The sequence below is a fragment of the Mastigoproctus giganteus genome, chromosome 13, assembly GCF_048544385.1.
Source record: "Mastigoproctus giganteus isolate SK-2022 chromosome 13, ASM4854438v1, whole genome shotgun sequence".
Taxonomy (NCBI): Eukaryota; Metazoa; Arthropoda; class Arachnida; order Uropygi; family Thelyphonidae; genus Mastigoproctus; species Mastigoproctus giganteus.
In genome coordinates this window covers 74,015,397-74,041,239 of record NC_143587.1, presented here as the reverse complement: position 1 = coordinate 74,041,239, position 25,843 = coordinate 74,015,397, and the positions used below count along the sequence as shown (strand labels likewise).

General features: G+C 41.3%; 1 protein-coding gene across 1 annotated transcript in view; it reads left to right on the top strand.

Moving 5' to 3' along the window:
• The window catches only part of LOC150076167 (uncharacterized), a 202,347-nt gene that overhangs the window by 106,707 nt on the left and 69,797 nt on the right, over positions 1–25,843 (top strand). The window contains exon 4 of the mRNA XM_090387505.1: positions 2,585–2,760. Within this exon, the coding sequence (XP_090243631.1) occupies positions 2,585–2,760 (176 nt within the window). The remainder of the gene's footprint in view (positions 1–2,584; positions 2,761–25,843) is intronic.

Genomic DNA, 25,843 nt, shown 5'->3' with positions numbered 1-25,843 from the left:
GAGCTAAAAAAAAAAAAATTCATGGTTGGAAGCATTATTGGAGGGGAAAGAGAGAGAGACGTTACAAAAAAAAAAAAAAAAAAAAAGTGGAACTGTGGTCTGGCTGTAATGTTCCATGCTTTAAAGTATTTTTTTTTTTTTTTTATTATTACATTTAATTCATTTGTTCTGCTATTTAAATGAAAACTCAACTCTGCAAAAACACAATCTTGATATTCACTTTATACAGTTTATACACCTCCACCACATTATCAGGAGGCTTTTACGTGATACAGTGAGGTTAATGCAAATGTAAATTAAATTTTTGTATGTGTTTTATCTAGTGTTTATTACATACTTATCAGTTGCATCAGTCTTAGTGTTAGGGTAACTAAGAGTAGGAATAGGTGCATGTATACTTGCATGTACACCAATGCTTGGAGTATAGTTAATAAATATGATAAGCTTGAAGTGCTAGTCAAGACATCAAAGGCAGATATTGTTGGGATATCAGAGACGTGGTGTCACACAGATATAAGCAGTGCAAAATTGGAATTTGGGGAGTACAATGTGTACAGGAAGAATAGACAGGACAGGAAGGGAAGAGGGGTTATGCTGTTAGTTAAAAAAATACATTAAATCTAAGGAAGTGCATCCAATTGATGTTGGTGGACAATGCACTGTTGAGTTTGTTTGGTGTGAAATAAGTACTGGGAAAGGAAAAATGGGAGTAGGTGTGTGTTATAGACCTAATGAATCTGATAATTATAATGAGCAATTGTGCAGAGAAATAGAGTGGGCCAGTAAATCAGAATGTCTTATAATGGGGGATTTTAACTTTCCAGTCAATCAAATATTGACTGGAACTTGTAGTCCAGACTGTAAAGTATAGATTGAAATCGTTAAGCCATACTACTATAAAACTGAAGCTTTCGGCAGTATCTGCTGCCTTCCTCAACATAAGTAGTGCTGCATCGACAATTCATTATAAAGCACTAAGCCTTCGCAGCAAACCCAGTTTGTACTACGGTACCTGCGCATACTCCATTTCTCATATGTTAGTACTGGAAGTGGCACGGGGCTGTATGACCTTAAAACGTTCATCCCTATCCAGGATAACAGTCTCAAACATTACATTACTCCTATAACCCTTATCCCTATTCAAACTAAGATCACCCAAGGAACAAATCTTTAGGCTTTCCAGCCACTTGCAGTTCCAGAAACCCTCTACTTTATCTGTAATTACAGCACCTTCGGCTGTTATACCATGCCCAATTTCCCAGGCATGTTCTGCCACAGCCGACCCCGAGACATTAGCCAACCTAAGCGCCCTACTATGCTCTCCCGTCTATCGTGTAATCTGCACTTAGTCTTTATAGTAGTACGGTTTAACGAGTGTAATCTTTACTTTACAGTCGATTTTACTTATTTATTTTATTTAATTTGTAATTTTATTCAGTTTTATAGTAGTAAGAGTTTAATGATTTTAATCTATACTTTACAGTAAGTTTTACTTATTTATTTTATTTGTATTTTATTACCACAAAAGCCTTTTTAGTGGATCTAGATAAGTTGGGAAAATGGGCTGAGAAGTGGCAACTGAAGTTTAACGTTGACAAATGCAAAGTACTGTATATGGGTAGCAATAACCGAAGAGAAATGTACACACTATGTGGTATTACACTGATGGAGGTGGAAAGCAAAAAAGACCTGGGGGTAATTGTGCAGTCAAATATGAAGTTTGCTGAGCAGTTCAGACTGGCTGCTAGGGCAGGTCATGGAGTCTTGTCAGTGATATATAGGAATTTTGCTAACAGGGACAGGGAAGTGATTATCCCGTTATACAAGGCAATGGTCAGGCCACACCTAGAGTACTGTGTACAGGTCCGGAGGCCTCATTTTAGGAATGAGTACAAAGAAGGGCATCTAGATTGGTGAGGGGAACAAAGGGGTGCTCTTACCAAGAAAGGCTTAAGTTCTGCAAATTGCAGCACCTGGAGAGTAGGCACCTGCGAGGTGATCTGATTGAGGTGTATAAGGCCTTGAAAGGGTCAAGCAAGTTGAATGCTGATGGGATTCTTCCTCTTGCTCAGACTAAGAACCTGAGGGAGCACAGTTTCAAATTGAGGAAAGATAGTTTTAGAACAGAGGTGCAGAAATTTGCCTTTAGCCAGCGGGTAGTTGATTGGTGGAACAGACTTCCATCTTTTGTTGTGGAAGCTAATAGCCTAAATAAATTTAAGGCTGAGCTGGACAGGCATTTGGAATGAATGGAGGGGTGAAATGGGAGTGTTTTTTTTTTTTTTTTTTTTCTCTCTGATGCTGCATAAGCTTGCTTTCTTGTATCGTATGCCTCTGCTAATGCTAATGATCTGCCTTTTTTTATTTGAATACTTGTACATTACTGTCTGAAATTCCAGCTCTTTGTGGGGTGCAGGAGAATCTTTCACATAATAATTGATTTTACAATATTATTTTAATCTTTATTGATACATTCTTGTGATTAAATTAAATCTTAATTGTTTTTAATATTTATAATAATTATTATTTATAATTAATGATAATGAAATATTTTTGTTTAAAATGCAGTACTTTTTAATTTAAGGACTTATTTATGGAGCTGTGATTGGTGATGCACTTGGCATTGCCACAGAATTTTTAAATTCCGATGAATGCAAGTTCTATTATGATGAAAACAAACTATCATATGATTCTATTATAAAAGATGAGCACAGAGTTCACCGAGAGAAAGGCGACTGGACTTCAAATTCTGATCAAATGGTATATCACTAAGTTTTTTCTTTATTAATAAAATTGTTTTACTTTTATACTTTCTCAAATTCAAGGTCAGGATTGTTTTTATTAATACATTTGATCATCCATTTACATTACGTAATTTTTATTGTTTTTTTTATATATATATATATATATATATATAAAATTATTTTTAATGTTATGTGTAAATCTTTAATTTAACTTATGCTAATAATGAAAATACCGTGTACCCTGGGAGCGATGTATGTTGAATAAAGGGGGAAGAACGGAAAAGAAAAGTGTAACGTTATAAACAAAGTGCGAATTTTGAAAAAATGCAGAATTTGAAAAGAACGACCAAGGTAGAAATAGCAGATTTTTGAAAAGAACGACCAAAGTAGAAATAGCATTGCAGTATCTTTCATAATTTCTGTGTCTTCTGAAAAAGAACAGCAATACTCTTACTTCTGTAAGAAGACACAGAAATTATGAAAGATACTGCAATGCTATTTCTACTTTGGTCGTTCTTTTCAAAAATCTGCTATTTCTACCTTGGTCGTTCTTTTCAAATTTTGCATTTTTTCAAAATTCGCACTTTGTTTATAACGTTACACTTTTCTTTTCCGTTCTTCCCCCTTTATTCAACATACATCGCTCCCAGGGTACACGGTATTTTCATTATTAGCATAAGTTAAATTAAAGATTTACACATAACATTAAAAATAATTTTCTATATACATTATGGTTGTAGGGTACCTTTGCTCTTGCAGTGTCCCTGATCCATAATTCATATTATCGATATTTCATTTTATCTCTATTCAAATTCAAATCCATTTTCTTTCTTTACTTAATTTTAATTTTTATTCATAATTATATATATATATATATATATATCATATTCTGGTTTACCCTTACGTGATGCAGTATTGCAGCCCCCTGAACTAAACCATCTCCAACGTAAGTCACCCGAGATGAGACCTAAACCAGTTATCACAGAGGTTCCCCAAGTGTGGAGTGTTTCTGAACTGGGGCATACTGTTTTTTTTGGTGCTGGGGGAGTTATATGTAAAGCTAAAAGTTTTAGCTTTACATATAACTCCCTTTACATATAAGTGGATATGCAAAAATGTTTTCCCTATTCACAAAAGAGAATCAAAGGGGTGAAGTGAGTAATTACAGACCTGTAAGCTTGACTTCTGTTCCAGGGAAAATAATATAATTAATGTTTAAATAAGTAATGCAGTTATGTGGCAATGACAGCACAGATATGAGGGGTGTTCAATAAATTATCTACTTGCATTACTTCCCTTAGTTATATTTCAATGATTCATGATTTATTATGTTCCTACATATCTCAACTTGAATTATACTAATTTTGATCCCGCTATGTTTTTAGTTTTTGCTGTGACAGAAAGAAGGAAGACACCTGTATCAAATTATGGATTTGCTGAAATTGGAGCATCTTTCAGTCATCAAGTTTCTCACCAAAGAAGAAAATGGGCCAAAGGCCATTCATGAAAGGATGGTGGCTGTGTACGGCAGCAGTGCACCTTCACTGTACCAGGTGAAATTCTGGTCAAAACAACAAGTGGGGTAGAGAGTCCATAAAAATGATCCATGTTCAGGAAGGCCCGTGACAGCAACCACTCCAGAAATGTGCCAAGCTGTGGAAACCATTGTGCTGAATGACAGACATTTAAAGGTGTCCCAAATCTCTAGGGAATGTGACATATCAGGGAACAGTTATAATCATCCTCCAAGAACATTTGGAGATGACTAAATTCAGTGCAAGGTGGGTCCCCAGATTTCTGACCCCTGTGCAGAAGCAATGCAATGGAAGCACAAGGGTTCCTTGACCCAAAAAATTTCGGATCCAACCTTCAGCTGGCAAGATTATGGACACAATTTTTTGGAATGCAGGGAATTTTATACAATTCACTACTTGAAACACAAGCAGACAGTCACTGCAGAGTCATATGCATGCATCCCTACTATACACCCTAAGGGATATCACAAAGGAAAAACACTGCAGGAAAACTTTCCAGAGGTGTGCTGCTTCTTCAGGATAACATACCAGTGCACAGGTCGCATGCTGTTGCTGCTGCTTTGACAGGCTGCGACTTTACAGAACTTACCCATCCCCCTTACATGCCGGGTCTGGCTCGCAGTGACTATTTCCTGTGTTGAAACTCAAGAAAACATATATGGATGTCACCTTGTTGATAATGAACTGAAGTCTGCTGTTTCTGCATTCTTTGATGGACAGGACAAAGAATTTTATTCGCTGTTTCTGGTATTTCCTCATTGCCAACAAAATGGAACAAGTGTATTGAAGTTCAGGGGAGTTACATCAAAAATAAAAACATTTTTGCCTCTATTTCATTTCCTTTAAAAGTTGGTAGATAATTTATTGACTGCCAATCATATCTTAAAGAGAGATCTTGACTGACCAGTCTGATGATGCACTGACAAAGGAACTGGAGGCAAAAAATAACTTTCAGCAGTGATCCTAAGATGCAGTAATAGTTCTGGAGCAGAGTTATCAAAGGATCCAGAAAAACTGAATCAAAGGCAGGAGAAATATCAAGGAGGAAGCATTGAAGATTTTACTTTTTGTGCTGTTTTTTTTAAAATCATGTGAATGAATTGAAGAAGACACATTTCAGCTGAATGTGCTGAGATGCCATGGCGAATTGACATTGGTCTTGAAGCAAATTTTTTTTTTTTTTTATGTAAACCCCAAACGCGAGAGGTATTGGAACCTATAGTACTTAGTACCGTGCTTGGGTTGGAGGTTGAGAAGACGAAAGAAGATATTTGTTGACATTAGACTTGAACTTCTGTAGACTGTAATTTTCAGGAAATACAGATGAAGGAAGGTTGTTCCAGAAAATGGCAGTTGAATGAATAAACGAGGAAAATGAAAAGTTGGTTCTGTGAATTTGAAGTTGAACAGAAAATGTTGGCTGGTGGTAGCACGTATTCGGACTGTTTTGAAAGGGAGAGAGGGAATTATAGAAGCGAATTCAGAAGAACAGTGCCCATGGCAGTATCTGTAGAAAAGGCTTGCAGCAGAAATAGAATGTCTATGAGACACAGAGTGGAGGGACTCTGTTAGAGATGAATCATTAATTAACCTAACAGCCCTCTTCTGAATGGAATCAAGAAGCCTGAGAGAGGTTTTGGGGGCACCACCCCAGATGTGGGAACAATATTCCATGGCAGGGCAGATTTGCGATTTATACAGAGTGAGCAGCTGTTTGGAAGAAAAGTAACACCGAGAGCGAAAGAGAAAACAAAGTTTTTTAGATGCAGAGGAAGCAATATTTGTAATGTGCTTGTGCCAAGAGAGATTAGAAGTCAGGGTAATCCCCAAAAGAGATATATCATTTTGCCTAGAAATCGGAGTGTCACTAAAGATAAGCATAGGAGCAGAAGAATCCTTTTTGCGAGATATAAGACAAGACTGAGTTTTAGAAGGGTTGAAGTCAACTAAGTTGTCTTTGCCCCGCCGGAGAATTACCTGAAGATCGGCATTTAAGGAATTGGTAGCAGATTTTCGAGAAGTTGAAGCTGATTGAGCAGGACAAAATGGAAAGTGGAATGCAATGTGCTATCATCGGCAAAACTATGGATAGGATTTCCAGTCAATGGAAGAAGGTCATTAATATACAAGAGGAAAAGAGTGGGGGAAAGAACTGAACTTTGGGGGACACCAGCATTAGTGGAGAAGTTAGAAGACAGAGAGCCCCTCTACCATAACCCTCAGTGAGCGATCAGAGAGAAAACTGGATAACCAATTACTAAAAACAGTTGGCAAACCATAAGATGGAAGTTTGTTTGGAAGACCTTTATGCCAAACACGATCAAAAGCCTTTGAGATGTCAAGAGCAACTACTTGTGTTTCACCTCAACTTCCCTTCAAGCAAAGCCGAAACTTATAACCTGCCTTTTAGTGAAGTGGAATTAAACATTGCACTTGCTACCTCGAAAGTGAGTGCCGCAGGGCCAGATGAAATTCAGTATGAGATGATAAAACATCTTTCATCTCACTCTCTAGAGCTGTTGCCACATCTCTACAACCGAATTTATTTGGAGGATTAATTTCCCATTTCTTGCCGTAGGACAACCGTTCTCGCTTTCCCAAAACTAGGAAAAGACCCCAGAATTTGCCAACAGCAAATTCAAAATGGGAAGCATTCAAAGAACTTATCGTGGAAGCTACTAGGCTTTACATACCAACTAAGAAATATTGTTCAAGGTTTAGGCCTAAATGGTTCTCAGATGAACTAATGAGGTATATGGCAGAGAAGAAAAATGCATGGGATACATACAAATTAACACGTGACACGGACGCCTATGATAGATACAAGTTGATCTGTAACCAAGTTACAAAGGAGGTTAGGCAGGCGAAGGCAGATTACGAGAGATCCTTGGCAAGGGATGCGAAGAAAAACAGCAAAGAGTTCTTTACTTATGTAAACTCTAGAAGGAAGGGGATGAATCAGATTGGTCCACTTGAGATCGATGGGTCAACTGTTGATGACCCTGCTCGGGTAGCTAACAAACTAAATGAATATTTTGCATCGACATTCACACATGAGGAGTTATTCAGCGAGGGGAATGCCAGAGGTGTATTCAAATCTAGCAGTAAGCTAGAGAATCTTGTAATAACTGAGAGCAAAGTGGAGGAGAAATTGTTGAAGATAAACACAAGAAAGGCACCTGGGGTGGATGGGATCTATCCAGTTATATTAAAGGAGGCAGCAAAGGAGGTAAGCAAACCCTTAGCCATAATTATGAGAGCTTCCTTGGACTCAGGGGAGGTACCCATTGACTGGAGATGTGCAAATGTGACCCCAATTCACAAAGGGGGATCAAAGGCTGACACAAGTAATTATAGACCTGTGAGTTTAACTTCTGTTCCCGGAAAATTAATGGAGGCACTGGTGAAAGAAGCACTGCAGGATCATCTAGACAAGACTTCAGTTATAGCTAGGACACAGCATGGTTTTGTTAAGGGGAAGTCTTGCCTGACCAATTTGATTGGATACTATGATGCAGTCACAAAAGAACTGGATGCAGGGAATAACTTTGATATTATATACTTGGATCTTAGAAAGGCTTTTGATACTGTTGCACATGGAAGACTGCTGCACAAATTGGAGCAGTGTGGCATTGGAGGCAAGTTGCTGCTATGGATAAAGGGGTGGTTGAGGGGGAGAAGACAGAGAGTGGTAATCAATGGACACTGCTCATCGTGGACTAATGTTATTAGTGGAGTCCCTCAGGGTTCAGTATTGGGGCCTTTATTGTTTTCTGTATTTATAAATGATATTGATGATGGTATATCAGGCTTAATGTCCAAGTTTGCAGACGATACGAAGGTTGGCAGGGTTGTCAAGGACACTACTGACACTATGCTGCTGCAACAGGATTTGGAAAGGTTGAGCAGATGGGCTTCGAGGTGGCAAATGAAGTTTAACATTGACAAATGTAAAGTACTACATATGGGAAACAGCAACCCCAGAGCAACGTATCAACTCTGTGGTACTACACTGACAGTGGTAGAGAATGAAAGGGACCTGGGGGTGGTGGTGCAGGCAGATATGAAGTTCTCTGAGCAGTGCAGACGAGCTGCAAGAGTAGCTCATGGTGTATTGTCAATGATATATAGGAATTTTTCTAGCAGGGATAAGGAGGTGATTATTCCCTTGTATAAGGCAATGGTCAGGCCACACCTAGAGTACTGTATACAGGCCTGGAGGCCTCATTTCAGGAAGGATGTAGAGCTGCTGGAACGAGTACAGAGAAGGGCAACTAGATTGGTGAATGGGACAAAGGGGTTCTCTTACGAAGAAAGGCTTAAGTTTTGCAAATTACAGTGTCTGGAAACTAGGCACCAGCGGGGTGATCTGATAGAGGTGTACAAAGCCTTGAATGGTTTGAGCATGCTCAATGCTGATGGGATTCTTCCTCTAGCTCAGAAAAATCACCTGAGAGGGCATAAATTCAAATTGAGGAAAGACAGATGTAGGATAGATGTGCGGAAATTTGCCTTTAGCCAGCGGGTGGTTGGTGGGTGGAACAGACTTCCATCCCTTGTCGTGGAAGTTGATAGTCTAAATAAGTTTAAGGCTCAGCTGGACAGGTATTTCGAACGAACAGAGGGGTGAAGTGGAAGTGGTTATTTTTATTTATTTATGTTACTTTTTCTTTTTTTTTTTTTGGCTGATGCTGCATAAGCTTGCTTTCTTGCATCAAATGCCTCTACTAATGCTAATGCTAATGCTAAAAATTCCTAGCAACTATTGTCCTATTGCTCTGACCAGTTGCCCATGTACGATTTTGGAAAAAATGGTGAATGCCCACCTCATATATTACCTTGAGGCAAACGACCATTTGAACAAGATTCAGTGCAGCTTCCGAAGGAATCGATCCACTTTGGACCATTTAATCCGACTGGAAACAGCGATTCGCGATGCCTTTTTAAAGCGTGAGCACTTGGTATCAGTCTTCTTTGACATGGAAAAAGCTTATGACACAACCTGGAGGTATGGTGTTTTAAAAGACCTCTATTCTTTTGGTCTGAGAGACCACCTTCCTATTTTTATCAGGAATTTTTTATCTAAACAACTCTTCCAGGTTCGTGTTAAATCCAGTGTGTCCTGCCTTTTTTGTCAAGAGGAAGGAGTTCCCCAAGGCTCTCTCCTCAGTGTCAGGCTGTTTGCAGTCAAAGTTAACTCCATTACAAAACAGCTTCCTCCTTCAGTAAATAGTGCCTTGTACGTTGACGATTTTAGTATGTTTTGTTACTCCTGTAGCATGAGAGTTATTGAACGACATTTGCAACAAGCAGTCAATCACCTTAGTTCCTGGGCTTTAACCAATGGGTTTAAGTTTTCTGCCCAAAAGACTGTTTGCGTGTACTTCTGCCGCAAACGGAATCTACATCCTGACCGGAACTCAGACTTGGACAAAATCCAATTCCTCTGGTAGCAGAAACAAAATTTTGCGACTTATCTTTGATAAAAAACTGACATTCCTACACCATATCCGTCAGCGTAGAGCAAAATGCATGAGGGGTTTGAACATGCTCAGTGCTATCTCATCCAACTTTTGGGGAGCAGATAGAAGCACATTATTGCATCTATACCGAGCACTCGTTCACTCTAAACTTGACTACGGTTCCCAAGCTTACTCTTCTGCTAGAAATTCTGTACTCCAATGGCTTGACTCAATCCACCATAAAGCCATTCGGATTGCCACGGGGGCATTTTGTACTTTGCCTGTCCAAAGTCTATACGTTGAAGCCAATGAACCACCATTGATGCTTCGACGTCGGCAATTGTCGTTACAATATGCAATAAAAATAAAATCCCTGCCTGACCATCCTACGTGGACATCTGTTTATAAACCACGGTGGGAAAATCAATATAATATGCGTAAAACTGCCAGTCGGCCTTTTGGTATCAGGATTCAAGAGCTGGTTCGTGATATTAACTTCACATTGGATAATATATCCACACCACAAATTTAAACAGATACACTAACCGTTTAAAACTGATTTAATAGTAAAATAAAATAAAATGATATGAAAGACTGTAAAATAATATTTACAAAAATTTGATTATTTACAAAAAACTAGTTTACAACAAAAATAAGTTAAAATGCATTAAAATAATAAATTTAAAAGCGATAAAAACACTATTGAAGCTTTAGGAGGTGTCTGCCTCCTTCCTCAGCAATAATGAAACTTAAGCGACACATCCTTAAATACCAGGTTCACGGCACACGTGGATGACCAGGCGCATACTTGGTATTCCTTTCACTTGTACCAGAACCGGAAGTGGTCTGGGGACATGGAAAACTAAAACGTTTATCTCTGGCAAAAACCACCGCCTCAAAAAAGGGGTGAAGCCTAACTCCCCTGTCTCTGTTCATGCTATTTGCCAGAGGATCCAATCCACAGACTTTCCAGCCACTTGCGGTCCCAGAATCTATGCGCCCAGTCAAGGATGACAGCGTTGTTGGGAGAGATCTGGTGTTGTTTTTCCCAATAGTGCTCGGCAATGGTGGATTTATTGAGCTCTGCGGTCCGTATCGCTCTTGAATGTTCCCCCCATAAGGTCCTTGAGACGCCGTCCTGTCTCCCCCCACGTAACATTCCCCACAAGTTTCATTATTGCTGAGGAAGGAGGCAGACACCTCCGAAAGCTTCAATAGTGTTTTTATCGCTTTTAATTTTATATTTTAATGCATTTTAACTTATTTACTTATTTTATTTTTGTTGTAAACTAGTTTTTTGTAAATAATCAAATTTTTGTAAATACTATTTTACAGTCTTTTGTATCATTTTATTTTACTATTAAATCAGTTTTAAACGGTTGGTCTATCTGTTTAAATTTGTGGTATGAATAATCCCAACTGTAGAGGCCTTATTGCAGATATAACATATCCATGTCAGTCATGCAAGTTCTTCCCCCTTGGAATATACTGTCTCCGTCGTGTGACTTCACTCTTAGGAGTTGGCTGAAAGCTAACACATCGCCATGTATATATCGGCAACTCTTTGCAGCACACCTTGCCGAATACTCTGAATTCTTGCCAGTTTATACAGATGGCTCGAAGTCTGAAGAGTTTGCGGGATCTGCTTGTGTCTTTCCAAGCAAAACAATCTGTAGTCATATTCCAAGCGAATGTAGCATATGCACTGCAGAGCTACACGCAGTGGCCTTGGATCATATAAAAAGCCACCAGTACCAAAAGTGCATGCTATATATGGACTCTCTAAGCGTATTACAGGCCTTATCCAATGTGAAAAGCACTCACCCAGTATTATGTCGGGTGCAGCAAATACTACACTCCCTCTTAGAGTTAAAATTTGATATTCGCTTTTGCTGGATCCCTAGCCATGTTGGTATTAGAGGCAATGACTTGGCTGATTCGGCCACAAAATCAGCAACACCACAAAGTCGCATTCGCTTGTCAGTCCCCTATACAGACTGCAAGCAACTGATCTACAAAAAATTATGCGCACATTGGCAAGAATCTTGGAATAGGTGCCCTACCAACAAGCTGAATGAAATTAAGCCTGTAAAATGCTTTGGCATTCTAGTCAGCGCAGGGTTCGACGGGAGGAAGTAATTCTTGCTCGGCTACGCATAGGACATTCCCACCTGACGCATTCGTATTTGCTGAGGGCTGATGATTGTCCTGTGTGTGTGTAGACATTGTAAAGCAATTTTAACTATCCGCCATATTTTAGTCAAATGTACATATTTTAGTAATGAACGCCGTTTATGTTTTACCTATCTGTCTGAGCCTTATACACTCAGGCAGATTTTATCCGACGATGACAATGTGTCAGATGTATTCGGGTTTTTACAACCGATTAATCTACATAGTTTTATTTAGATTGCTCTAATGTTTAATATATTATAAATGTCTTATGCCATATTTTTGTTTTTAATATATTAACTGGATATGCTATTATAGATTTTTACATATTTATATTTTACTACCTTAGACATGGCGCACAATAGCCTTAGATGCTGATGCTCCATTAAACTTCCAATAACCAACCAACTTGTGTTTCACCAAACCTTTCCTTCACTTGGCACATTATAGCCTTAGATGCTAATGCGCCATAAAACTCTAAAACAAACAAACATACAAACCAAACCTTTCCATTGAATTAGTCCATAAATGGGTAACGTAAGCCAGAATATCACCAGTGGATCGACACTGACGGAATCCATACTGGCGATCGTTGATCAGACGGAAGGTTTCTAGGTAGTTTAAGAGTTGGCGGTTAATTGATTTCTCCATTACTTTAGAAAGAGTAGAAGTAATAAATAAAGATGGCCTCCGTAGCCGAGTGGGCAGGAGCGGGAGTGCAGTAGCACACACTCTTTGAGTAGACCGGGGTTCAAGCCCCTGACTGCTGAATACGGTCGATCTGCCAACCTGCACTTGACCAGCGTGGCAGATTATGGTCCATTTCCCTCAACATGAATTGTTGAGGAGGCTTCCATCCTGCAGTGGGTTGATAATGGCTGCACTTTACTTTTTAATAAACAAGCCAGTTACCAAGTTTGCCTATAAAGTGATTTCTAGAGAATTTTGTCTAACAGAAACTAGGGACATGCTGGGGGGGGGTAAATATTTAAAGCTAAAAGTAAATAAGGCATGTGGTGCCAATGGAATCTGTCCAATTATAATAAAATGAAGCAGCAAAAGAAGTAAGCAGATGTTTAGTTATAATTTTGAGAGCACTCTTGGATATATGGCAGGTCCCTACAGATTGGATATGTGAAAATGTTTTCCCTATTCACAAAAGGGAAATCTCCCCTTTATTTCAGGGCCCCAGGTGCCAAGCAATTTATTAGTGACTAAGCGATTCCCAGTGATTTATAGTGTTCTGAAAAATATACCAGTTTCTTTAATTTTCATCATTAAATTCCCTTTATTTTTGTGAAACAGCTCTTTGTCTTACAATCAGTAAGTGAAGACACAGAAGAGAGGAAACTCACCTTTCTTATTTTTTCTCTTATTCTCACTTTTACTAATCTAACTTACACAGCCGCTTGATCACTAAGTGGCACTGCTCTTGCCTCCACATGGTGGGGCTGGTAACCAGGGAGAGGAAAGTAACACTCCCAGGGCCAAAAGAGCAAACATGAGTAGAAAAATAACTACTAGTACTACAGGGCTTCAAGAGAAAGCCCTACCAAGTAGTGAAACAGAAAACACAAAATCAAAGAGACAGAAGACAGATATGGACCCACCAAAAATACCAACATACATTGTCATACATGCGACAGGAGATCAGATATTAGGATGTATGTCTCCGTTCGTTATTCAGAAAACATTAGAGGGTCTAGTAGGATCTTCCAAGTCCGTTCAACACCTGAGATCCGGAGACATACTAGTGGAAGCAGAAAAACCCAAACACTCCCAGAAGTTGCTTTCAACAACAATTTTAGGAAGAATGCTAATAGTTGTAACACCACACAACATGCTGAATTCTTCGAGAGGGGTGATCTCAGAGTGGGACCTCTTAAATGTGTCAGAGGAAGAGCTCACAGTAGAATTAAGAAGTCAAGGAGTAACAGGAGTGAAAAGAATTAATGTCCGAAGGGATGGAAATATAATTCCAACAGGAACCCTTATCATAACATTTAATACTCCAAAACCTCCAACAACAATCAAAGCAGGATATCTGAACTGCCAAGTACGACAATACATATCAAAACCGCTGCGTTGTTACAAATGTCAGAAATTTGGACATTCACAAATGGCATGCAGAAACTCAGCAACCTGTGCAAAATGTGATTCTAAAGAACACGAGGCTACTGTTTGCTCTACCAACATCTTGAAATGTACAAACTATAAAGGGGAACACCCAGCCTACAAAAACGTGTGAACAATGGAAACAAGAGAAACTAATTCAGAAATACAAAACAGAACACAACACAACACAACATACCAATAAGCAAGGAGAATAATACAGCCATGGCCTAAAAACAAGCCAACATATGCACAAGCAGTAATCCAATATAAATCAGTATAAGTTCAAACCGAAATTTCCATGCTGCCAAAAGAATCATCTACTGATTCTTTTGAAGACACATTTGAAGGCTTGAAGGCAGAAAAACAGGAGAAAACAGTGAATACCCCAATTTCTCTTCACACAGAACAGATATCCACAAATCAGCATCACAACGAAGACCGGCCTAAACTTATAAACACCAAAGCAATCGAACAGATGGAAGTAGAAAAAATAAACACAACTGAAGAACCAGTACTAGAAATTTTCACAGAAGAAGAAGATATGGACATGGACCAGCCAAACTATCCTAAAAAAGATAAGACAAAGCATAAGAATGCTCCATTTTAGAAGCAACCCGAAAGCCCTAGAAAAACCAAATAATGGATCAGTTCATCCAGTGGAACTGTAGAGGACTACGAGCCAATTATGACGATGTCCAGTAACTAATAATACACCATATGCCAGTATGCTTCTGTCTACAAGAGTAGTTGTCTTGTTGTCTACCTTAGACAACAAGACACCCTTTCAGTAAAAAAATTATAGAATGTATAGGAAAGACAGAATAAGGGAAAGGTCAACACATGGAGGAGTAGCCATCTTAGTCCATAACTACATCCCAACCGAACACATTCCTTTAAACAGCAATATAGAAGCGATAGCGGTAAGAATCACACTGAGATTTAGGATAACCATCTGTTCAGTGTACCTTCCACCAAGACCAGATATACCATTTGAAGAAATAGACCAACTAATCTCCCAACTTCCATCACCTTTCTGTATAATGGGAGACCTGAATGGGCATAGTCATCTGTGGGGAAACACCGATATCAACAGATGAGGATGGATAATAGAAAGAATAATAGACCATCATGACCTTTCTCTACTCTGACTGGGCTAGCCAGGTGGGTAAAGTGCCTTCCTGGCAACTCAAAGGTTGCGGGTTCAAATCCCACCTCAGGCTTGGATCAGAGTAAAATGCAAAAACTTTGGGAGGTGCGTTATGGCCACAAAAGCCGACGTGCCAACAACCAACACAAAAAAAAAAAAAAAAAATCTACTCAATAATGGCAAACATATGTACTTTCACTCTCCTAGTCATACAACCTCAGCAGTAGATCTAACTATATGCACACCTTCCCTTCTACCAGAATTAAAGTGGCAAGTAATAGAAAATCCATACAGTGACCACTACTCAGTAATCACCATACTGACCAGAAACCCTCCTTGCCATACAAACAGACCACTCCACTGGAAAATAGAAAAAGGCAACTGGGAAAAATTTAGAGAACTCGCAATATTTAATCCACAAATCATCCAAGAAACACCGGTCGATGAAGCTCTGAATCACAGATACCTTAATACAAGCAGCCGAACAAACAATACCCACAACCTCAACTCATTTTCCATTGCACCCAAAATCCTGGTGGAATGAAGATTGCATGAAAACAAGAAGACAACAAAACAAAGTTTGGAATAAGTTCAGGAGATATCCTGCAATGGATAATCTGATAAAATTTAAACAAGGTATGAGCACTAGCTAGGTATACAAGGAAACAAGCCAGAAAAACTTCCTGGATCCAGTTTACTTCCTCTATTAATAGAACAACAAACACAAAAAGAATATGGAATAAAATAGGAAAAATGAATGGGAAGTATAAAAACCAACCATCACTAGTATTACACTGGAATGGAGAAATCATTACCGAACCATCAGAGATAGCTAATATATTAGGAGAAACGTTTGCTAAAGTATCGTCAAAACAATCTTATACTACTGAATTTTGACCTATAAGGAGAAAATGGAAAAAAAACAGAATTAATTTTAATACCAAAAGGATTGAACCCTACAACCAACCAATTACAGTACATGAATTACGCCAAGCACTATCACAAACAAAACCAAGTGCAGTTGGACCAGACAATATACACTATGTTGTTGTTGTTAGGTTTTTAGGAGCATTAGCAACTAAGGCCATATTGCTCTGGGATATGCGGTGGTCATTCCCTGACCTTTCCGCATCCTCCGTATTTGGTGATGACAGGCTCGAACCCTGGTCTAATCAAGAAGCGTGTGCTATGCACTGCTGCTCCTTCCCACCTGGCTACGGAGGCGCCCATATATACACTATGATATGCTTAAACACCTAAAGCAGAAAAAGGTAGAAAACCTCCTTCAGCTGTACAACCGCATTTTTCTAGAAAACCAATATCCCAAAGCGTGGCATCATGCAATAGTATTGGCTTTCCAAAAACTCAATAAAGAACAGAAGGACCCAAACAACTATCGACCGATAGCCCTCACTAGCTGCTTAAGCAAAGTGCTAGAGAAGATAATCAACAAAAGATTAGTCTGGTTTTTTGAGACAACTAACTGGTTCACCAGTATGCAGTGTGGGTTAAGACATAATTGATCCACATTAGATCACCTTGTACGAATAGAAGCAGATATAAGAGATGTATTTATAGCCTCAAAGCTATGGTTGCTGTATTTTTTGACATAGAAAAGGCATATGACACAGCATGGAGACACGGTATATTACAAGACATCCACAATGCAGGACTCAGAGGACATTTACCACTATTCATCCAAAATTTCATGAAAAATAGAATATTTCAAGTTAGAGTACAAAACACAATGTCAAAATCATATAAACAATAAGGAGTTCCCCAAGAGTCTGTCCTGAGTGCCATACTATTCTCCATAAAAATAAATAGCATCACAAAACAACTACCACCCACAGTGTCATATGCACTATATGTAGATGACTTCAGTATTTCATATCAAGCACAGAACACGGGAACAATAGAAAGACAACTACAATGTGCAATTAACAACATCAGTCATTGGGCCCAGAAAAACAGGTCTAGAATATCAAAACAAAAAACAGTCTGCATACATTTCTGTAGAAAACGAAATTTACACCCTGAACCTGAACTAATATCGCAAGGTAACATAATACCAATTAAACAAAGTGTAAAATTTCTTGGACTTATTCTAGACAACAAGTTGACCTTTGTAGAATATATAAAAGAACTACGAATAAAATGTATGAAACAACTTAATATTCTTAAAAGTCTTAACAACAACAAAAAAATGGGGAGGCAGACCGTTATATCTTGCTCAACCTGTACAAAGCACTAGTAAGGTCAAAAATAGATTATGGAGCACTGGTTTATGCATTAGCAAGAAAAAGCACCCTCAAATGGCTGGATACAATTCACCATAGTGCAATACAAATAGCAACAGGAGCTTTCCACACATCCCCTACATACAGTCTCTATACAGAGGCCAATGAATCACCACTGTTTCTGAGGGGACAACAGTTGTGTTGTTGGCGCCTCCGTAGCCAGGTGGGAAGGAGCAGCAGTGCGTAGCACACGCTTCTTGATTAGACCGGGGTTCGAGCCCGTCACCACCAAATACGGAGGATGCGGAAAGGTCAGGGAATGACCACCGCATATCCCGGAGCAATATGGCCTTAGTTGCTAATGCTCCTAAAATCCAAATACCAAAATACAACAGTTGTCACTGCTGTATGCTTACAGGATAAGACCCATAAGAGAACATCTGACTTGGACAACTTTATTCTCACCAAAATGGGAAAACATATGGGAACTGCAAAAGAGCAAACCAGCCTCTAGGCATCAGACTACAGGAGCTACTGATAACACATGATCTCAAAATAGATAACGTTGCAAACATAGAAGGACATGTAGTTCCACCATGGATAAACCATACCACAGCTTATGAACTCCTCACACAAAACTGGAATAAAAATACTTTATCAGACAGCAACTTTCAACAACTCCATTCAGCACATAGAATGCAATATCCCAATCACATACCAATATATACAGATGGTTCAAAATCAGAGAACCATGTAGGAGCATCAGCAGTATTCCCAGATGTTATATTGCCATGCCAACTCCCAAAAGAATGTGGTGTCTACACTGCAGAATTAGTAGCAGTTCAGATAGCCCTGAGCATTTCAGAAAAATTTGCATGGGGGGGGAGAAAACAGAGCAGGAGTACGAGTTAGAAGGAACAGAAAGAGGGAAAGGAGGATGGACTGAAGTTAAGGAGCAGTCCACTCTTTGTGAGGTGAAAATAGGTGTCTGGGAGTGGGAGTTAAAGTAGCAGGGGACAGGTGCCCCTGCATGATCACCAGAGGCCAATGGACTCTGTATCCCGCACTCAGAAGTTCTTCAGAGTGCCATCAATCCCTCACCAGAACGGTGCCGGCTGATCCTACCCTATAAGGGGTTTGCAGCAGTATTCCGCACTTGATGAGTGCCAGCAGTCCAGCACCAGAATGGTACCAGCAGTGTTCCTACCCTTGAAGGATTAGCAAGTTGTCAAGGCAGTGTCCTATATATATACAAGTGCAAAGTGTGTTAAGTGTCTAACGGCACCAGGGGTTCCCCCCCATCTCCGTGTTGCTTTCATTGTGAGTGTACCAGTTCACTGGGAAGGCCAGAGATTTAAAAGTGTATGGATCATGTGAGTGTGTTGTGTTATGTACCGTTGTTCTTCTGGCCATTTAGCCGCTGGACCCCAGCTGAGGCCCAACGTTGCCCATACTTCGCCCCGTGGAGACAGACCAGATAACCACTAGTTTAAATTTGCACTCTGGCAGGTCCTGCCACCTAGTTTCCTGGGATTTCAGTGGCTAGGACCTTAAAAAAAAAAAAAAAAAAAAAATTGCATGGGAATATTGCGCTAGAATTAGAAAAGCCAAAATGGTGGGCAAACAGCGTAATTTAGACACGGTTATTTTTGGCGTGTGGGGCATTCCCTTGCATACAGATAGAGTTGGGTAGGGAGAATGAAGACTGGAGGGATAAAGACAGAAGAATGAGGTCAATAGGGGAGACGACCCCAGGTAGAATCAGTGGGGCATGCCCATACCCCACCAGAGGGAAGAGTGGGGTCGGCAAGGAGGGGAGGAGACAGGAAAGCCTTCACCTCCCCCTGCCGGGGTAAGGGAGAAGAAAGGGCCGAACAAGGGAGCCGGCTCAGATCACTAACATGGCGTGTATGTAGCAAAGCTGTGGCTTCATCAGGTCCATGACAGTGTACAGTCCATTAGTTGGTCAGTGTTGGGATAGGATCTCATCCACTGCTGTTCCAATAATCAGGGTGTCAGTGTGGGATGGTGTCACTAAGGGGATATAGGTCTCATCCAGTAAAGTCCTAGTCATTGTTGTCCGTTTCAGTTGTAAGAGTTCCAGTGTCAAGTTTAGGGAAGTTGTGGTAATGCTCGTAGTCTGCTGAACAGTTCGTGCGCAAATTTCGAGAGGGCTCTATAGTACTCCTCCTCCGACAGTACAAGGTGTTCCCGATCCTTCGGGTTGAAACATATTTTTGTTATAAAGTGACATCTTATATCATCAAAGAGGGGGCATTCATGCATCAGATGTGTCCATGTCTGATTTTCACCGCAGTGGCATAGTGGTGATTTTTTTATTCCGAAGGTCGAAAGTTTGGCATTAAAGGAACCATGCCCCGTTAGAAGGAAGGTGGTGTAGAGCCCCGGTGAGAACCAGGCCGGCTGGTGGGGGTAGACTTGGGTAACGTCCGGGATAAATTTCCGGGTTATGGCGCCTTTAGTTGATTCTACCCATCGGGACTGCCAGGTTTGCCGGAGATGGTTGATAAGACGTTTTTTCTCTATGTTGCTGTTGGCTGGATCGGTAGTGAAGCCGATGCAGGATACACTTTTACCTCTGGACAGTTGAAAGAGCATGCCGCAGCGGACAATTTTCAGGTCCAGGGGGAGTGATCCTGCCAGGACCTGCAGCGCATGAGAGCTGACAGTGCAGCATGCTCTTGTGATGGTGAGCAAGATGCTACGCTGTATTGATTCTAATTTCCTTTTGTTCACAGCCGTGGTTGCTTTGTTGTACCAAATCCCTGCAGCGTATGAGACGGCAGGGATGAAAAAAGCCTTGTAAAAGAGAGACAGGGTCCGTTTCCGTAGTCCCCAATCTTTTCGTGTGACTCTTGCTATGAGGGCTGAGTAGTTCCTGATCTTTCTCTGGAGATAGATGAGATGTGGAGTAAAGGATAAGTTTTTATCCAGTACGATTCCGAGGTATTTTAGTTCTGTAGTTAGTTTAATCGTGGGTCCTTCTATTTTGATTTGTAGTGGCCTTCTCGTGTCGAGAGAACCCTTGAGGAGTATTGAGGATGTCTTGGTTGGTGATATTGTTAGGTGGTTCTGTTTCGCCCACGTTTGCAGGGAGTCAATTGCCCGGTTTGCAGTGGCTTCCAGTTGTGCCCGGCTGTCCTCCTCCAGCATCAGGATGAGGTCGTCTGCAAATGCTTGTGCATCTGCCCCATTGAGATTCTGATTGAGGAAGCCATCCATCACCAGATTCCAAAGGAGTGGCCCCAGGATTGAACCTTGTGGGCACCCCCGGAAGATAGGCCGAGTAAGTTGAGAGTAGGGAGCACATACTGAGATCCTTCTATCAGATAGGTAGGTTTTGATACAGTGGTACAGGTTATTGGAGATATTTGCCTCCCGGAGTCTGCCGAGGACACTTGGCCACCAGAGTGAGTCAAATGCCCCGGCAAAATCTACAGAGATCATTAGGAAGTATTTGCGGTTACAGTTGTTAGCTGCGGTTATTATGTGTTCCAAGGCATCTACAGTGGAGCAGCCTCTACGAAAGCCAAATTGTTTGGGGGATCGTAGCCCTGCTTCTAGGTAGTGGGTTTCTATTCTGTTGTGGAGTAAGTGTTCAAATAGTTTGCTCAGTACCGGTAATAGTGCTATAGGTCTGTACGACTCCGGAAGTTCCCGTGATTTTGTCGGGTTCTTCAAGATCAGTCGGATCCGTGCAGATCTCCAGTCGTGAGGAAAGTAGCCTGCAGAGAGACAGTGATTGAACAGATTTCGGATAGTTGCTGGGATGTATTCTACGGCCTTTTTTACGATCTCTGGTTCCAGATAGTCTTCACCAGGCATTTTCTTGTTTCGTATTTTGGCGGTCGCCAAGTAGAGGTCTGCTAGTGTGAATGGGTCTTCGCGTTCTACTGGGTTGTAGTTTGCATTTTCTTCGCAGAGACGGAGCTGCTCCAGGGAGTGAGCTGTCGGGAGTTGCCGAAAGGTGGTATTGAGGATATTGTCTATTGATTGGTGCCATGATTTTGTATAGAAGCCAGCAGGTGTTTTAGTTGAGGAAACTACCTCTCCTTTGGGTAGCTTGTTCATCGCGACTTTATATACAATCCCCCAAGGGTACTTGTTCCCGGTAGTTGAAACTAGCATTTCCCAGGATCGTTTCTTCTGTGTTCTGATCAAGGCGGTGTATTCATTCCTGACCTCACGGTATTGCTGCCTGAGGACCTGCACCTCTGCTGCCGGCCAGGATCTTCTTGCTTGTTGAAAATTTTTTCTGCGTGTATTTACCTCATGTCGGAGTCTCTGAAGCTCCGGGCACCACCAGGGGACCGCGCCTGGGGATGGTTTCTTCCTTCTGATGGTTGCGTTTGCAGCCTCTATAATTATGTTTACAATGGCGCATTGGTGTTGGTCCGGGGTAAGAGTTGCATAGTCAAAAGTTTGGACAGAGCCAGTCAGTGCTTCTTGAAATTGTTCCCAGTTGGCCTTGTCCACGGCAAATCTGTTGATGGTTATTCTAGGTGTGGGTTGTCTGTTAAGGGCACGGTGCATCTGGAATGTAATAACTCTGTGGTCAGAGGTTGTCCAATCCTCTCTGACCTTCCATGAAGATATATGTCCAGCAATGGAGCCGGTAGCAAAGCTTACATCTATTGTTGCTTCCCATAATGTGCTTGAGAACGTGGGCGGATTGTTCGGCTGGTTTAGTATTGCCAGGCTATTGTTGGTGAGGAATTCTTCGAGGCGCGGGCTGTTAGTAGTACCACGTCGGTCAGAGGTTGCACTGTGCCACGCCGGCGACCTGCAGTTAACATCTGCACAGACTATTACTTTGGCGTTGGGGAGCTCATGGAGAACGTTTTGCAGGTAATGTATTGCAGGGAGGATGTCTTCGCCAGGTCGACAGTATAATGATATTGCATAGAATTCTCCTAATGGGGAGATGATTTGAGCACAGGCAGCCCATTTATTGCAGAGATGAGTTATCTTTGTTACCGTGAGGTCAGGATTGCGAACTATCAAGGCTGCCCAGGGGGTATCTCCGTCATGCTGAACTATTTTATACGTGAGGGGATAGCCTTTCACCTCTTTCTTGTGCGTGTAAGGCTCCTGGAGAAAGAGGACATCAAGATTGTCTTCATCGGCCTTCTTCTTTAGTTGCGCGGCAACAGCTTTAGCCCGTTGTGCATTATGATGAGCAAATTTCATTGTGTTTACATTATTACTTTTATGAAGAGTTCCCATAATCGGTTCTTGATTGTTGAGCACTTTTGGCTTTTATGTAGACGGGGCAGTTTCTGTCTCTAATGGAGTGATCTGCTGGTAGTTTTAAGGCTTTGCAGTTTGCGCACACTGGTCGGGCGGTTTTATTAGGGCAGGAGTTGTAGTTGTGGCCTATGTCTGCACAGTGCCCACAAGTTGGGGAGGTTTGTGGTTGCACACACGTATGTGTGGTATGGCCGAATCAGCAACACCGGAAGCATTTGGGCACAGCCACGTGCTCTCTAAAGCGGTGGCTGCCCCAATTGATATAAATCCGTGTCTGTTGGCTGATTATCTTCCAGGCTCTTGGGGCTAACCCAATCACCCAGTTTGTGGCGTTACCGTTTCAGGGCTTTGTCTGGTATTTAGGTGTGATTAGCACCGATGGGTCAATATCTGGAATGTCGTGCTGCAGGTTTCTTCTGTAGATTTCGTCCTGTAGTTGGGTTGGGAACAACTGAAGACGTTCTGCCTACAAGGGGTTAGGCAAACTGTAATTAAGATGTTTTTCTGATCCTAGTTCCTAGGATGGGATTTTCCATGAGATAGGTCTCCATGGTTAGAGAAGTTAGTCCACTTCTTCCTACTTTATTCTTGCTTAATTTCTTCTCACTTCTAACTATTGGAGAGTCCCTCTGTTGATTCTCCTCTATTCTATCCATTTACCTCCCCAGATCCCAAACTTCTCCCTCTGTATTCCTCTTTTTCCACTTCACTCTTTTTCGGGCACTCTCAGGTGTTATGCCCTGGGCTTGCCCAGCAGGAGATAATTGATCCTGGCCGCCTCCACATGGCGGGGATGGGGGGTGAGACGTAGTGACCAGGTGTTACTGCTTCTTATCTGCTAAGAGCCAGGCACCGGCCGATAACATAACAACAGAACACATCATAACACTTACACGACCAACACACTACATACATAAGCTTCAACACAAGAAGTATAATAGTGGCTTATGGGGGAAACCCTGGGATCCGCCACAACAACATATGAATATCCCCTGAATATCCCCCCTGTAGTTGGGTTGGAGAGAGGTCACTTCCAGTGTCGTAAATTACAATACTCGGTCCCTTTCTCTTGGGGATCTCTGCATGGAGACCCAGGGAGGACACTTTCTGGTTTTCAATGATTTTATTCGCCTCTTCCTGTGTCTCAGTTTCAATAATAACGCCAACGTTGCGAGTCTTCCTCATTGATTTTATTCTGGTGGTTTTAAAATCTTCACCAAGGTTAGTAATTACCGAGTTTTTCACCTCTTCGCTTGTATGGTGAGTCTCTGGTGTGGCTGGCCTTAAGATGACCAGATGTGGGCGTTGTAGTAGGGGCCCCTTCTTCCTGCTGGGGGCAGCAGGAATCGGCTGTTGCTCTATTGTTGTGGTCCTCAACACTTGGGCGTATGTGGGGACGCGCTGTGGCATTTTGTTCACCCCACAATCAATATAAGCCTGGAGCTTTGCTGTTGCTCTTTCACTCTCTAGGAAAGTTTCTATCAGGAGAGTATCCAGCTTATTCCACAAGTTGACGATTTGGGCTCTAAGCCCTGTGGTCACCCTATTGGTTTGCTCCTTGAACAGTGTTTCCAGAGCAGCCTTGAGGAACATTGATTTTTCATGTACGGTGCCCTCTGGCAGGGTGGGATCCAGAGGCAGATCCGGTTGTTTCTCCTCGCTGGCGTCTTTTTGACTTTGCTGGTTGGCGTGTATTTCTTTTGGCTCCTTAGGCTCAGTGTGTGAGCGTGTCTCCCGCTGCAAATTTGGCACCATTCCCTTCCTATTCTTTCTCTTGCTTGTCTGGGGGGGCCCCAGAGCGGGGGTCCACCGCTTCATCCTTGTGTTCGATGATAATGGGATCATCGTTTGGGTTTTGCTGCATGGTGTCCTGGTTATTATCAGGTTTTCCCTCCATGTCGGGTAAAATCTGGATTATTGAGCCGATTCGGTTTAACGGGGTTTTGTGGGTTCCCGTGAGAGGGCTCGTGAAAAGGTGCAGATTGTTTCCGGTAGCAGGTCTGTAGGTGGAATAGCGGCTGAACAGTCCGTCAGCGAGGTTTTGTGCTGGCCCCCACTGTCTACAGGTGGGGGGGAGAACAAACAAATGTTAGAATACACCTAGAGCAGTGGAATTAGTCCCCTATAGCGTTTTTGGGGCTGCTGAAGATGATGGTGATGCCAAAAACACAATAGAATTCACTGGACAAGAGTTTGTTCCTCACCATGAAAAGTTTATGGTGGGGGGGAGTTCACTAAAAACATATTTCTCAGCTGTTTAAGACAGTTAAAAGCACAAATTGTTGTAGCTCTCTTTCAGTCCAATAAAAACACTGTTGGGGCACCCTCCCCAGTCAAGTGCACAATACCAACGTGGCCGCTTTATAATCGGTGCCTCTCTATGGCCCTGCTGCCAGCCACATGGTGACCATTGTAGTCTGGCAAACAAAGGACACAGATAAAAACGCTGGTAATTTGCTAAATTCCCAAAAGTTTGCAAAATTGTCTCACCTCGGTAATCCTCAGATGAATGTCTTTCGACGGGAACACTTTTTTTTGGCGAACTAAACACTTAAAACTCATATTTTAACACAAAAATCAGGAGCTCGTAAAAACGTGTATACTAGTCATTAGTCTGCAGCGCCCTCCTCTATATATATATATATATACAGTAGACCCCCGCTATTCGCGGTATCTGTATTCACGATCGCTGATTTAATATAAAATTAAACCTAAAAAAATGTGAATTTTAAAGCGCCGTGAATATTTTCCACCATAAAAAAACATGGGCGTGGCTAAAATTATCTTTCCTGGTCAAAACAGCATTTAGTGGGTGGGGGGAGAGGAGGGGTGACAAAATCGCAACCGTGGATGTTTCTCACTAATCCTTGTTCAGTATGTGTTATGCGCTTGTCATGGAAGGTTTGGCCGTTTGCTTTTAATTCATATGCTTATAAATGTATCAATATATAAATTGATATGCTTACAAAAGTAATAAATCTACCGTTTTGCAGTGTAAAACAACGGAAGAAAGTGCCTTTATTATGGACAAGTTCTTTTTTACCCATACAAAAATATGGCCACGAATAACAAGGGAAATGTGAAAATATTAAAGGTGATGACATTAGTGAACAAAATTGAGTTATTAGACAGAATTTCTAATGGTGAAAGTGTCTCT